Genomic DNA, 14,202 nt, shown 5'->3' on the forward strand with positions numbered 1-14,202 from the left:
AACCATGTAATGGGGAAAAAGGTACTTTTAGAATTTATCTAAGTCTTTATAATAGTGATGATTAACTTTAGTACGTCGTATTCTGGGTAGGCTTATGTCTTTGTGCATAATCTTGTAAATGTTGCTTGTTACAGTTTTTTATGTTGTACATAGAAGTCATTGGTTTCTTTGGGTAATTTATTTAGGAATAATGCTTTTTTTTCCCCTGCTATTGATAGTGATTTTTGGATTGAAAACGATGGGTAGAAAAGATGCCTCTACAGCAAGGACTCCTGTTGACCAATATAGGAAACAAATAGGTAAGAAAGATATCTGAAGAAAAGTATGTGTGCTTTAAAAATTCTCTGTTTTTCACAACTAGATGGGTTGATTTAATAAAATCTATTATTTCTCCTCAAAAACTCTGAATTGCTTGCAAGTGGGTGAGGCAAAGTAACACAGTATTTAGGAAAACATTTTTTGTATACTATTGACTAACTCATTCAGAAAAACTTTTATACAGACAGTGTTTTGTATAACTTAAAAAAAATTCCATGTTTTATGTTTAGAAATGCTAGCAAAATATTGCAGTGTAGCGGCTACGTGATACTTCTGAACTGTTGGACCATCCGTTATTCTCCTGTTTGCCTCCAGTTTAAAATATGGACATTTCTAACAAAGTAATGTTCATGCTTTATAACAATTTTGATATGCTGAAAGATACAGACCTTTCCATTGTATAACTACATTTATTCTCATATTAATGACATCTTTAAAATTTTAATCATTTATTTTTCCCATTTTTTTCTGTAATGACTCATTGTAGATGTAGGTAACTTGTACACAAAGCACACTTGTGCACCCCTCCTCCCCCTCCCCCCCGATATGTACATAGCAGACACAAATCTCTATTTCTTGGCTTAAATGCAAAGGTAAGTGGCTTATTTTTGGCATCCGTATTTGAGGATTCTGTCTCTCTAGGTGTTAAACAATATTATAAGACGCATACAGTATTTAAAAAGTAGGTATTTAAATGAAGTACCTTAATCTATACTCTGTTATTTAAGTAAATGACTTTGTTTTACAGTTGCTAAGCACCCACATCTGTGTTTAAATATGCAGAAAAATAGCAAGTCTCTGGGTAAAAAGGGCTCTTTATAATGTGCATTCTCATGGTGAAAGAGTTAGGGTTATGTGAAAAATCTTTATTTTATCATGTCTTAATTCTTTTAGTGTGACCTTATTATTTTACTATAATTGTTTTAATGGGCTTTTCTGCATTTAAAATTGAAAATAAGGGACTATTCTGTATTTTACTTGTTTTAGATAACTATGGAATGCTCTGTGTTTCCTATCTTGGGCAGTTAGTGTGGCAGGCTTCCCTCATTAATTCTTTGAAATAGTTAGAAATGTGGTTGAAACTCTTCAAGTACATTTACAGATGGGAAGCAGATATACTGGAGAAATTTGTGGGAGCCCCTCTGCTCATCTTTAAGATGATTCTTCCCACATAACTAGATGGTTAAAGGGAGGATTGTTATGTCCGCTCTCTAACATTTTCTCGGCATGTTTCTATTATGGTCAACTTCTTTTTCAGCTCTCTCCTTCGAGGTTGCTTTTCTTCTTTTTGTGAACACCTTCATGTAATTACTGTTGGAGTCATTTTCTGAAATCCTCCACAGGGTGGAAGAGATCACTGATCTCAAGGGGGATGCTCTGCTCAGCCGGGCAGGACTCTCATGCATGAAGCATCTCTCATTTCAGGAGGAAATTCTCCTGTCCAGGTCCTGACTTCAGCTGCATCCCCTGAGAACTCACTGGACCACAGGAGACCCAGAAGGAGTGTGAACCTGCCACTAAGTATGAGACTCACTAAATGACCTCATGCTCTTCCATGGCTTGAGCTATTTCTTGCACATTAACACCACTTGGTGCCATGGTTGCACATCTCACACCTGTGTGCCAAGACTGATCAGCTGTGTCCTGAGCAGCAGAGAGGACACTGAGCTGTGACAAGAAGGCAAGGGGGTGAGAGGATTTATATCGGGGCCCAGCACTCTGAGGGATCCTGTTATACAGCTGGCTCTCATGTTTCAGGCTAGCCTCATATAGTATATTGTCTCAGCAATTTGGCACCTTCCCTGTTACATGATGCAGCACCATGATCTATTGGGTACTGCAAAATACAGTGTCTGAGGGGTCTTATAATAAGCTCATTTTCCTTAGATGTGATGCATTGCTCTTAACTTGCCAAAAGCAAGTGTTAAAAATTATTGTAGGGAAGAATCTTGCACTGGCAGGCAAATAAACTACATGACCTACAAGGTGTTTTTTCTGTCTCCAGGTTCTGTGACTGTATTAGTCCTTGGAGGACTGAGAGCAAGAACTAAAATAGACCGTCCATTGCCTTTTTCTCTGGTGATAGTTGTTTCAGTTCCCATTTTAGTTGTTCATTGATGTAACCCTGCAGTTTGCCAATATGCGTTATTGCAATTAGTGCATTAGTGGATTTATGGATAAAGTTTTATGTTTTAATATTACAGGGGTGTTTGAGTTTAACGTATAAGCATTAAGAGATAGCATTAGGCCTGGTTACTGAGTTGAGTTATCCTTCTATTCTCATTACACCTTTAAGTGTGTTAGTRCAATAAATACAAATATTGTCTAATAAAGAACTTTTCTAGTCATAGTGAATATGGAATCTTTCATGTTTTGCCATTACTTCTGATTTTTTTGTACTGTTTTACACAAGTGATGATAATTCATCTGTTTAATTCCTCACGATCTGATTTCATTGGCATACTTATTAAAAATCATACTGGAAGAATTGCAGTTTTGTCTTGAAATCTGGTCATCAAATAAATCTTAGATTTGGCAGTTTACATACCTTTGTTGGGATGCTTTAGTGTGAGGGTTGTTAATAAAAGACCTTCCAGAATACAGAATACAGTCACTCCCCAGGACTATGTAGCTTCTGGATTGTTTGTTCTTATGTGTGGGATAACAAAGGCAGAAGGCTCCTGAGTTGCAGGAGACAGATGGATGCCCACCCTTTCTCAGATAGTTTGCAATCCCAGAAACCGTAGGCAARGGGAGACTACCGGGGGCCTGTCTTTGAAAACTTAATTTATCACATCCATTTAAAGTTTTAAACCAGTGCTTGGAGTGATAACCATCCTTCTTTTCCAAGTGTTCAATGTATATGGATTCTTGAAAATTTTATGATGGACACTTGCTGAACAACTATATTTTGCTGTCTAATTGAGGGGCATTATTTTTTAGGTCAGAGTTTACTGTTTTTATAGCCTTGCTGGATAGAAGGTAACCAGGTTGAAAAAATGTTCATATCTTTTTTTGGATGAAAAATACAGTCTTCGGGAAACAGTATGTCAAGAAATCCTGTCAACTCCAACACAATTTTCAATTAAATTTTTAGTGGAGTAATTTGAAATAAAATCAGATATTTCATTTTGTTCCAAGCTTTCTGTTTTTGTTCTATTTCTGTACGGCATGCCACATGCTTGCCCTGTGCCATGGTTTAAGTTCATGTTGATTGGTTCAGTTTAGCCATTTTCCTTTTTTTTCCCTCATGACTACAGGATTCCTTGGGTTTTGCTTGCTGCTATGCCATTAGCAGTTGTTTTTTGCTTCAGTAGCATTTTCAGAGGTTTCCCCCAGAATAAAGATTAATAATACTCTTCTCTGTCAGCTGGCTTTCAGCCATCTCTCTTGCCATCAGCCAAAATTTGTCTGTAGTGCCTCTCATTCAGCAAGTGCTCCGGTATCCAGCAGTGACGCTGCCTTTTCCCCAGGGAATAGAGRGAGGCTTTTACTTATCAGACCAAACTGACACTGGCTTCTCGAAGACTGTCCCCAGGTGAGATAGAGAATAGCAGCAGCAACCTTTTCAAACTCACTTAGATTGTGCCAGGAGAAGGCGGGGAGGAGGAAGGACAACGCAGAGGGAGTTTTTGTATGTTCGGTCCCCTTGAGCAGCCAAGGCTTTAGAGGAGGTATGAGGAAAAGTAATTGTAATGCTCTTTATTCAGCTYTCTCTCAAACACACAAAAATATACCTGAGTGTGCACTCACACACACTCACAGACACACACGCATGCACGCAGCCCCTTAAAGTGACAGAAAATAGTGAACTCTTTTGCAAAGCATTTACTTATTACTGCTGCTGTTTGTGCTGCTGTGCTTAATTTGCTGGGATCAGAGAAAAGGTGTGAGAAAGTATGCATCTTTCTGCATTTATGTAGCTTTGCTTCACAAATGCTATGAAAATAGCAACAGGTTTTGCACCATATTTGCTTTGTTTACTGTTATGGGTGCTTTAAGTTCCCAGAACAATTCCACATGTATATTTTTCATCCTTCTTCATCTGGTGTGTCACTTGTTGAGCATAGAAGCCGCGGGATTTGTGGGTAGTGTTCATGACTCGTGTGATTGCGTGGATCCTAAGCAGGCATACTGAGAGGATTATAGTATAACTAAAACCTGGTCTACAAATCAGGAATAGACATACTTTTGGCTCACATTACTATTGTGTTGCTGTAACATAATTTTTCATGAGGAGAGATTGTTTGCCGATCGTTCAGCCTCCAATTTGTAGACTCAAAGGTCTGCTTATTGTCTGCTCTGTATCCTTTGACTTGCCGACTTGATCCTTTAGGATCTGAAACTTATACAGGCATAGCTCTGGGGATCACTGGAATAAACAAAGCTCTCCACAATCCCAGGGGAAGGAGTACAATTTATGAATGAAAATAAATCCTTTTTTTCTTTTTTTTGGAAAACAAAAGGTGCTAGGCCATGCATGGTGGGTCTGTTGTGGTGGTGCTTATTAGCATAACTTACACAAACCGATGCAGCTGTGAAAGAGGCCTGGGTAGTGGTCCAGGAGACACTGGCATGTAGCTACACAAGGAGGAAAGAAAGAGAATTATTAACTTGAACTAACAACTGAAAACTTGAGGGTAAAGGGGCCCCTTTTTTACTCCTTCTCAGCATGGGGAACAGGTGGCTAGTCCAAAAAAAAGGCATTTCATCCCAAGGTCAGGGCTGTGCTCCCCCAATATTCCTGACTGCATAGAGAAGAGCTGCGGTCTTGCAGCTGTAGCACCCTGAGCTGCGCTAGGCTCTGGTGCCTCCCAGCCTTCTGCACAGAGCGGCTCCATTGGCAGCTGTGTTATTGCAAAGAAAAGCAGTCCCAGTCTTCCAAACCAAGAGTTACTTGTGGTACCACAGTTGCACTGACTGATGGAAAGGAATAGATCTTGAGATGGATAAGCAGGAAGGGACTAGAGACACTATGAACATCCCCCGCTCCAGCCACCAGCTCAGTTGGGAGGATGGACCTGGTGCCCCCCTGTCTCCACAGGGAGGCCATTCCCACCACAATTGCAGGTTGCTGTATCCAATTGCCCTTCTGCTAAAATAAACTGATTTTAAATGACAGAACATCAGTTCCGTCTTAGGTTTCATGAAGGGAAGTCTTCTCCCTTTACTGTCTATACCTCACCTTTTTCTCTGTTTTCCCTTATTGTTCACCTTCGCTATTTTTTCTGCAGGGTTAATGTCCTTCTCCCTTCCTTATCCTGAATAATGCAGTACATATTCAAACCTAATTGGCCACTAAGATTTTACCTGTTCAGATCAAAAAAGAAAAAGTTACATTTTGATATTTTCTTCTGGAATATATTAGATACTTTGAAATAAAACATGATTTTTTTGTTGTTGTTCAGGAAATATTTGTTAGCAGCATCAAAATTTTAGAGTTCTGGTTCTGAAACAACAGCAACAACATTTGGACTGAATTTGAGCTGAAATTTCAAAATTACGCAATTTGTCACAAAACAGTAATTCCTAAATGTTTTGTCTATTAGGAGAAGGCACAGGACAGAAGGCAGCATTTTGATCTTTGAGACTGTTCTCGTCATCACAAACAAATGTATAACAGGATGGATGTCAATGGAATGAAAATTCTCCAACCTATTTGCTGGAATAGGCTTTTTTCACATATTTGACAGAAGCAAACTATTTACTAGGGGAAAGCTAGGGAGGAGAAAAGTTCAGAAGAAACAAATATCTGCTATCCTTATTTTGAGCAGAGACAAAAATGAAGACACCTTTCCTAGGATTTTGGGGGATGGGGGGTGAACAACCCAAGAAACAGATGGGCAGTTCCAGTGCATCACATCCCCTTTTTTTTTTGCATATAGAACATTAAATTTAGCCACTTGAATTTTCTAATAAGAATGTTCTAATAAGTACATATAATAAAAAGAAGTAGAAAAAAACTCTCTCCTTTTGCTATTATGTGAGAGCGTTGGCAAATTTTAGAATCCTTTCCTATACTAAGGTTCATACTTTACAATGATATACCAAAGTACCATGTGTAGTCCTTTTTCTTTTGCTTGGGGGGAGGTGTAATGGAGAATAAATTTCTTTTTCACAAAAATTGAACTATATCTTTTGGTCAGTGATTGCTGCTTTCATTTCAGTTTTGTGTCAGCAGTGTAATTTCTTGGAAAATAAAACAAGAGCAGCTGAGGGAAACACTACTATGAAGTGAAACTTAGGCTAGCTAAAGTAATGCAATCCACATTTTGTGGCTTTTGGGATGTTTTTAAATATGTTCTGTGAAGGCTGATGATGGATTTTAAGCATATATGGTATGTGATCACTTATTTTTAAAGTCCAAAGCAGTAAAGCTATATTTTATTGCCTTGGCTCAGAGCATAAAAGGTGATGGTAGATCTGGATATGTACTTGTGTTTGTATGGATATTATTTACTTTTCATTTACCAGGGCAGATGCAGTCCCCATGTGAACAGGGAAGCTGCAGAGCCACAGAGCTGCGAGTACCTGATGTGATGTGGGAGAGTTTGCATGTGCCATAAAGTGCCGATAAGGAGGAAGGTGGTGTATCTAACTCCTTTGCCCCCTATTGCCTCCCCACAGTAAATCCATATTGTTTCTTTGGAATTGTTTGATTATACTACTTTTATGATACTTTTATACTACATTTGTTTAGTACTTTTATACAGATGGAGGCTCATAGTCTGCTCTGTTTTTAGTCTCATCAACAATATCACCATTTCCCTCAGTGAAGTTTCTGTGAATTTTATTCTAGGTGCAAATGAGAGTGAAATATGACACAGTTTCCAATTGCTGTACTGCATTTTGGTATTATTGCAAGCATTTGCAATTCCTGTAGGATATCTGGTGTCTACAGGACTCTTGGAGTGACACATATTTGCGCTTGTACTTATTCTGAGCTGCCTGATCCATTTGTCARTGGATTTATTTTTGCAGGCAAAAATATCATCCCAAAACAATCTCCCTGCATCCTCTCCAAAATGCATAAAGATTCCGCTATAGACACATGAACATGTATATGTTGCATTCAGAAGCAGAGCAGTTCAACTTTTTTAGGAATTCTTGCACCAGGCTTTGAAAATCTTAGCTCATATGCMTTGAGGGTGGACTTGAAAGTACTCATACCCGAATGTGAATCTGTAAATCTGACTTTACGCACCCATTTTAAAAAAATCTCAGACATCATTTGTATATGTATACAGTGTTCATTTATATGCATTCTCTCTGCGTGTAGTGCATGTGCTTATATTTGTAGGTAATAATATGTCAATATAAATACAAGGAGAGTTGGGTAGTGAACAACAAATTAGATTTCCTATTATTTCATCATAAACAGCAGTGCAGAAAGAAGTTATAAGAATGAAATGTCCAGTGCATGCTTCCACAGATGTGTTTAATAGATATTTAAGGTGGACATAATGCATACTTGTAACTTGTATTTCTTCAGATATAGTATTGCAAGGTGTTGTCCTATTTTTTCTGGTGCAGTTAAATTTTGTCCAGCCATTGTCCTACAGTGGAATTTGGAGTCCTTAAATCTCCACTGATGCTCCACTGTCTGGACCTAGCAGAAATGACTGCAGCAGGAAGTCTGGAGAGCACTGCAGAGGGCACTGGAGTAAAAATGGCATATAATTCCCCTGTCTCAATTCTCTTCCTTTCAAGAGGTTTATCTGGAGTGACCTGTGTACTTCATGTCTGAGGACATGACAGTGGTTCAGCAGGTATTGCACCTATTTATGACCAGAAAAAAAACAAAAAAAATTGCCATGTTAGATTTCCATGTTCATCGTAAACATGGCCACAGATCAGTCACCTGGCTTTTGTAGGATGAACTTGTAAGTATTTTGTTCTCATCGGTGATGGCTATCATGTGGTCTTTTACTTGCATGTTGTCAGGGATTTATGTAACTTATCTGTATTAAAAATATTTTTTCAGTGAAAGCTTTTGCTTCTATTATGCCTTATTTTGGAAGTAAGAAATTAGGACTTGACTACATTGTGGCTTATAAGGTCTTGAGCTATTCATGTCATGTCTGCTAGGCCCTGTGTATTACTTCTCAGGCTTTGAGTGTTGGATGCGCAATGAAATAACAGTGCAGCGGGAGAATCATCTTAGCTCAAATTGCTGGAATAAAAATATAGAAAAARCAATTGTTTAATTTGAATTAGAGTTACATTCAAAGTTATTTTGAGGTGTTTCATTGGTGTGGCAGTTGGATCAGTTCAGTAAAGCACTGTAAAGTGAACAAAGAGCTATAAAGTGAGAAGTGGAATGTAAGAAACCAAATACTCTGCTCTGAGTGATCTGATTGCAATTAATATATTTACAGATAATATAAGGCAAGTCACTAACCTGTTGTGTCTGAAATATTTCACTTTAGAACTGATCCTTGTAATTGTCCCAGCTATGTGGATATTGTATTTACCATAGGACCAATTGAGTGGGTTTTGCTCTGTTAAGCTATAAATACTGTTCTAAAAAACCCTATATATTGAATAATGAACTAAATATTTTTCAAAAGTTTTGGCTGCATATTAAGTAAGAAATGTGGGAAAAGTCTACCTTTTCCTTAGTTTATGTTCTGTGAATGTCTCATCATTATCACCATAATTTTATTGGTGTTGTAAAATTTGTAGCAGCATTGATATCCTGAATTGTGACTTTTGATTTTTCATTAAAAAATGAACAGTGATTTCAGAATGCACGTTTTGTTCATTGGAATTAATTTCCCTATGATATTTTAGCAGAATACCTGTCGGCTTTCTTGTTCATAAGAACTGGGGATTAGATGATCTAGATATGAWAGGTAACAGGATGTGACACAGCTCGACACTAAATCACTTGTTCAGGTTCAGTCTAGGTGATAGTCATGGGAAGATGGTAACTACCTGGCAGATGTTGGGTGGCATTTATGATGCAATGTTTGTGCATTCAGTTCCTAGTGGAGAAATGTTGAAAAACATAATGTTGTTGGCAGTTAAAACAGAGAGGAGCTGGATAATGAACTAGCATATGGAGTGAAACAGTGTCTCAGCGTTAGACATGGTCCCATCAGCTCAAAGTTATGGCATACTGATGAGAGAGTGGCCCACATTCACTGAAACTGTTGCAAGGAAGGCTGAAACCATAGAGTATATTAGATCCCTCAGCTTTGGACTCCCTGAGCATTGTGCTCGTGCTGTTTTAGCCTGTCAGCAGTGCTAATTAACTTTGCCATGATGCTATATGTTATGGCACTGCATCTTCTGGTTTGAAGTTGGTTTGCACCTGACCAGTTCAGAGCATAGGCAGAATGAACATGCAACTGTTTGTGTAGCCATAGCCTGAGGGACATAGCCTGAGTCAATGTAACTGAGGAGCTGGAAGAAGTTTTAAGTTAAAATAAAATACAAGTTGAGCCACCTAGAAGTTTTGCAAGCATTGACTGAACATTGTAAGAATCATCTCTGCAGGCATTCCTACAGGTGAGAGGTCTCTGACTTTGGCCTGGTGATTCATGTCTACACTTGTAAATTAAATAAGCCTGGGGCTGCTTTCTGGCATAGAGGCCAACTGGCATTGAATGAACCTGACCATACTGTTAAACTCTTTTGTCCCCAAAACAGCGGGGTTGTGTGCAAACTGCTTATTGGAAATTGCTGTAGGCCCGTGTTAGCTCTTGAACCATGCATGGGAATTGCTTGGGAGAGTGTTAGTTACCCTGGACACAAACTGTGCCAGACACTGTTCTAAGAATTTAACAGTACAGACAATTGATTTTCAGTTCCTATTGCCATAGTATAATGTATTAGTACACCTGCAACCAGATAGCCAAAGGGTGCAGTTTGACATTACAAAGTAATCATTAGCAACACCTACCTAAGATACCTGACTCTCACTACTTGTTCCTGTCCCCATGTCACAGTGTACTATACCATTGTTTGTGATGGCACAGCTGTTTATGTGGGCATTTTGATCCAGCTTGAAGAAGAAATTGGGCTGAGTGGTTTTTCAGTTGAATCATTTCCCTGATCTGCTTCATCAACTGACTGCATGTAACTGAGCTAATATGAATAAAAGAGCAGGATGACACACTGCAGGGACTGAATCACATGGCAAAAGTCAGGGCAACAAGTGGCATAATCAAGTATTGCTGCCGAACATACTGTAAAGCCAAGCCACAGCTCAAGTGAGTTTGGGAAGAACCTTTAGTCTATCTAACAAGCAGATTGAACAGATTAGAAGGAAGTGTAAGAAAGATTAGTTTCCTGTGCAGGCTTTCCTTGACTTGCTTAGAATCACCTCTGATTTCATTAGAGAGGTGTCTGTAGGTCAGGTCAGTCCTACTTGCTGAATTATGGTATGAATAGTAAAAATGATAGTTTAAAACCTTGTATTTTAAAAGGTATTTTGCACTGTCTACAGTCAACAATGATGTTGTCTTCCATAGGTCTAGAAAGCACAACCAGACCTGAACATAGCTCTTTTGGCGACGGCCTTTTTCATAATGTTCAGGTATAGTGTGGTATATTCAGAAGAAATGGAGTGAAATGGCTAGTAGGTTTATACCTGAAGAAATACTTTTCCAGAAAAGATAGACTGCAGTCTTCTGTGTCTTTTGTGGAACAGATGGGTACTATGCAAACTGGAATGAACGGCACAGGGAAAAACATTGAATAAATTGCAAATCAAATAGAATTGAAGGTACAATCCTTAACATACTTCAGAGTGTGAAGTATCTCAGAAAATCAACCTGTTAAGTACAATACCAGATGGAAATGACTGGGAGAGTTACAAGAAAATCGGACTCATGTCTGCATCACAGGAACTCTTTGTATCTTGAAAGGCAGCTTGGAAAACCACAGACCACATAGCATATATTCCATGGAGGAGTGTCTGCCCAAATGGCTTACTGGAAGAAGCAAATATGACCTGTTGTGTTTGTGTAAAGAAAACTATCAAATTCTAATGAGGAATCATCATGAAAGGGACAAAGTGGAAAGTGCTTTTTAGTATTCATGAGAGAAGGAGAATAAAATGTTTTGGCTATGGCAAAGCAGAAAAAAGAAGTCCGTGAAGGGTGGTCTTTCCCATTCTAGTTCTACCACTGACAATATAAGGAATTAAGGAACATTGTTCAGTGTTAACTTTTTTTGCTTTATCCAGCTACCTTTCAGGCAACTTTAAGTCTGAAGAGAAACACTTTTGACGGTCAAGAGACCGTGAGCTGGAAGGTCAGATATTTTACTGTGGTGGAGGTTTGTTATAGATATCACAATACTGAATTTAGCAGAGTTACTTCAGATGTGTGTCCTTGTAAGTGGGAGCAAATTCCAATTCCTAAGTGTGAAAATAAGATGAATCTCAGAATCACAGAATCACAGAATCACAGAATGGTTGAGGTTGGAAGGGACTTCTGGAGACCATCTGGTCCAACCCCTCTACTCAAGCAAGCTCACCTAGAGCACATTGCCCAGGATCGTTTCCAGATGGCTTTTGAATATCTCCAAGGAAGGAAACTCCACAACTTCTCTGGGCAACCTGTTCCAGTGGTCAGTCACCCCCACAGTAAAGAAGTTTTTTCTCATGTTCAGATGGAGCTTCCTGTATTTCAGTTTGTTCCCATTGCCTCTTGTCCTGTCACTAGACACCACTGAAAAGAGTCTGGCTCCATCCTCTTGACACCCTCCCTTCAGATATTTGTACACATTGATAAGATCCCCCCTCAATCTTCTCTTCTCCAGGCTGAACAGGCCCAGCTCTCTCAGCCTTTCCTCATATGAGAGATGCTCCGGTCCCTTCATCATCTTTGTAGCCCTCTGCTGGACTTGCTGCAGTAGCTCCATGTCTCTTGTACTGGGGAGCCCAGAACTGGACGCAGTACTCCAGATGCAGCCTCACCAGGGCTGAGTAGAGGGGGAGGATCACCTCCCTCGACCTGCTGGCACCACTCTTCCTGATGCAACCCAGGATGCCACTGAATACCTTTTAGACACTGGAAAGGCTTATTATGTTGCTTCCTGTTTTGTTTATTGTCTTTTGTCAAAATATTATCAAAGGACTGTGCACACTGCTGGCTTTTGGGATGATTTTGGAAAAGTTTCACGATAAAGCTGGATAATCCAGCTTTATTTCTGGATTTCATAATCCAGGTAAATATGCAACAAATTGCCCAGAGACGTTTTGGAATTTCCTCCTTTGGACCAGATATTTCAGAACTCAATTTTACAAGGCCCTGAGCAACTAGATCTAACTTTGAAGTTAGCCCTGCCTTGAGCAGAGGACTAGGTAACCTCCAGAGATCCTTCCAACCTGAATTTTCTGACATTCTCTGTGATTATTCTCATTTGTTTCTGAAATGCAAGGAATATTTGCTCAGAACTGTAGCAGCATAAAGTCCTGTCACAGTAAAGGTTCTCAAAGGTGTTCAGCATGCTTCCTTTGCTTGGACAAATAGAGAAACCGAAAACTGATGATGTGATACTTGTCACACTGTAGGAATATCAGGGTGGGTTGTATCAACATTTTAAAACTTGGCTTATATCTTTACTTTGTTGACAAGCTCACTACCAATGCTGCAAACTCATCAGCTGAAACCTCAGAGGAAAGGTCCCCTTGTTTCTGATGATCATCCAAATCATGGCTGTGAAACAGTATACACTATCCCTGTATGTATTTCAAGTAAAGATAGGAAGTATTAAAGCCTTTAGACAGGGCACTGGTAACAGTGCATTTGAAGTTTTGAGTACTACTTTGGCCATGCATGTTTAAGGAAAAAGCTGAATTAAAATTGAAAAAGATGCTGAAAGAACTACTACAGTGACCAAGAAAATGAAAACAATTTTTGAGTCAACTTGTTTGGCCTAGTGAAACACAAGCTAAGACAAATATGGTTGCTTTCTGTAAATATTTTTGGGCTGAACACTGGGAGAGACATAAGTCTATATATACTCAGTCTATAACTGGATATAAACTGGCCATAGACAAATCTGGAGATTAGAAGACAATTTCTAATAGGAAATTGAGGCTCTGGAGTGATGTCCTGCTTGTAGTGCTACAGACAAAAAAAAAAAAAAAAAAAAAATCAAATTGACCATTCTCTATGATCAGTTTTGAACAAAACTGAGTGATATGGGTGGCTGCACTAACAGAGAACTGGATTTCAGTAGTTCACAAAGTCCTTTCTAGTCATATGTTCCATATGGACAAGGTTTTACTGTGAAGTGGAGCAGCTTTCTGAGATATTTATAGCTAAAAATATATTTGGAAGGATTACCATAACTTTCTGCCTGGAGTTTTACTTTGGGAAACATTAATACTGAATATTTTCACCAAAATCAAGAATTCAGGAGAACTGAAGAACATAATCTTGAATTTCACAAGCTTTTTCCTTGTTGAAGTGAATAGAAAATTCCTGCTGGGAGGAGAGGAGTGAGAGAAAAGGGACACATTTCTATGGTAACATTAATCTTTGGTTTTCAGTGCTTGTGCTCTCAACATAAAATGGCAAAACCATCAAAGCAACACAGGTTAAAGACCCAGAAACTTGTATACTTCCACAACATTATCGTTCCTGTTTTCATTTTTTTTATAAGGTGCTGGGTACATTTGATGTTGTTGCCTTTTTTATATTTTATTTTACAGAAGTGCAATATTCACTCTGGTTAATAAGTACAGCGTTCAATCTCTCTGGGGATCCCTAACTGTACATCTTTGACTGGACTTTCCTATTTCACCCCTTGGCCCTAGCTGTTACAGCATGTCCCACTGGTAGGAATAGGATGTGACTCAGGCATTCTTGTCATCAAAAAATGTCAATGGGAAACTAAAAGATGGTTCATACCAAAGACTTCTAG

The 14,202-nt window shown here is 38.8% G+C and overlaps 1 protein-coding gene across 5 annotated transcripts in view; it reads left to right on the forward strand.

Annotated features, from left to right (window-relative positions):
• Positions 1–14,202, forward strand: part of TRIQK (triple QxxK/R motif containing) — a 58,761-nt gene that overhangs the window by 17,536 nt on the left and 27,023 nt on the right. Inside the window, exons 2-4 of one of the 5 annotated variants that reach the window (XR_003252831.1) lie at positions 219–299; positions 1,744–1,839; positions 6,793–6,903. Coding sequence is in view for 1 of the 5 variants with exons in the window: in XM_026061742.1 (XP_025917527.1) it covers positions 239–299 (61 nt within the window). In the remaining 4 variants the exon portion in view is untranslated. Of the gene's footprint in view, positions 1–218; positions 300–1,743; positions 1,993–2,323; positions 3,288–6,792; positions 8,945–14,202 lie in introns of those variants that run through there. The other 4 variants (XR_003252833.1, XR_003252834.1, XR_003252832.1 and 1 more) reach the window with 4 other exon arrangements.

Source organism: Apteryx rowi, unplaced genomic scaffold (genome assembly GCF_003343035.1).
Source record: "Apteryx rowi isolate R43461 unplaced genomic scaffold, aptRow1 scaffold_184, whole genome shotgun sequence".
In the NCBI taxonomy this organism is placed as follows: domain Eukaryota; kingdom Metazoa; phylum Chordata; class Aves; order Apterygiformes; family Apterygidae; genus Apteryx; species Apteryx rowi.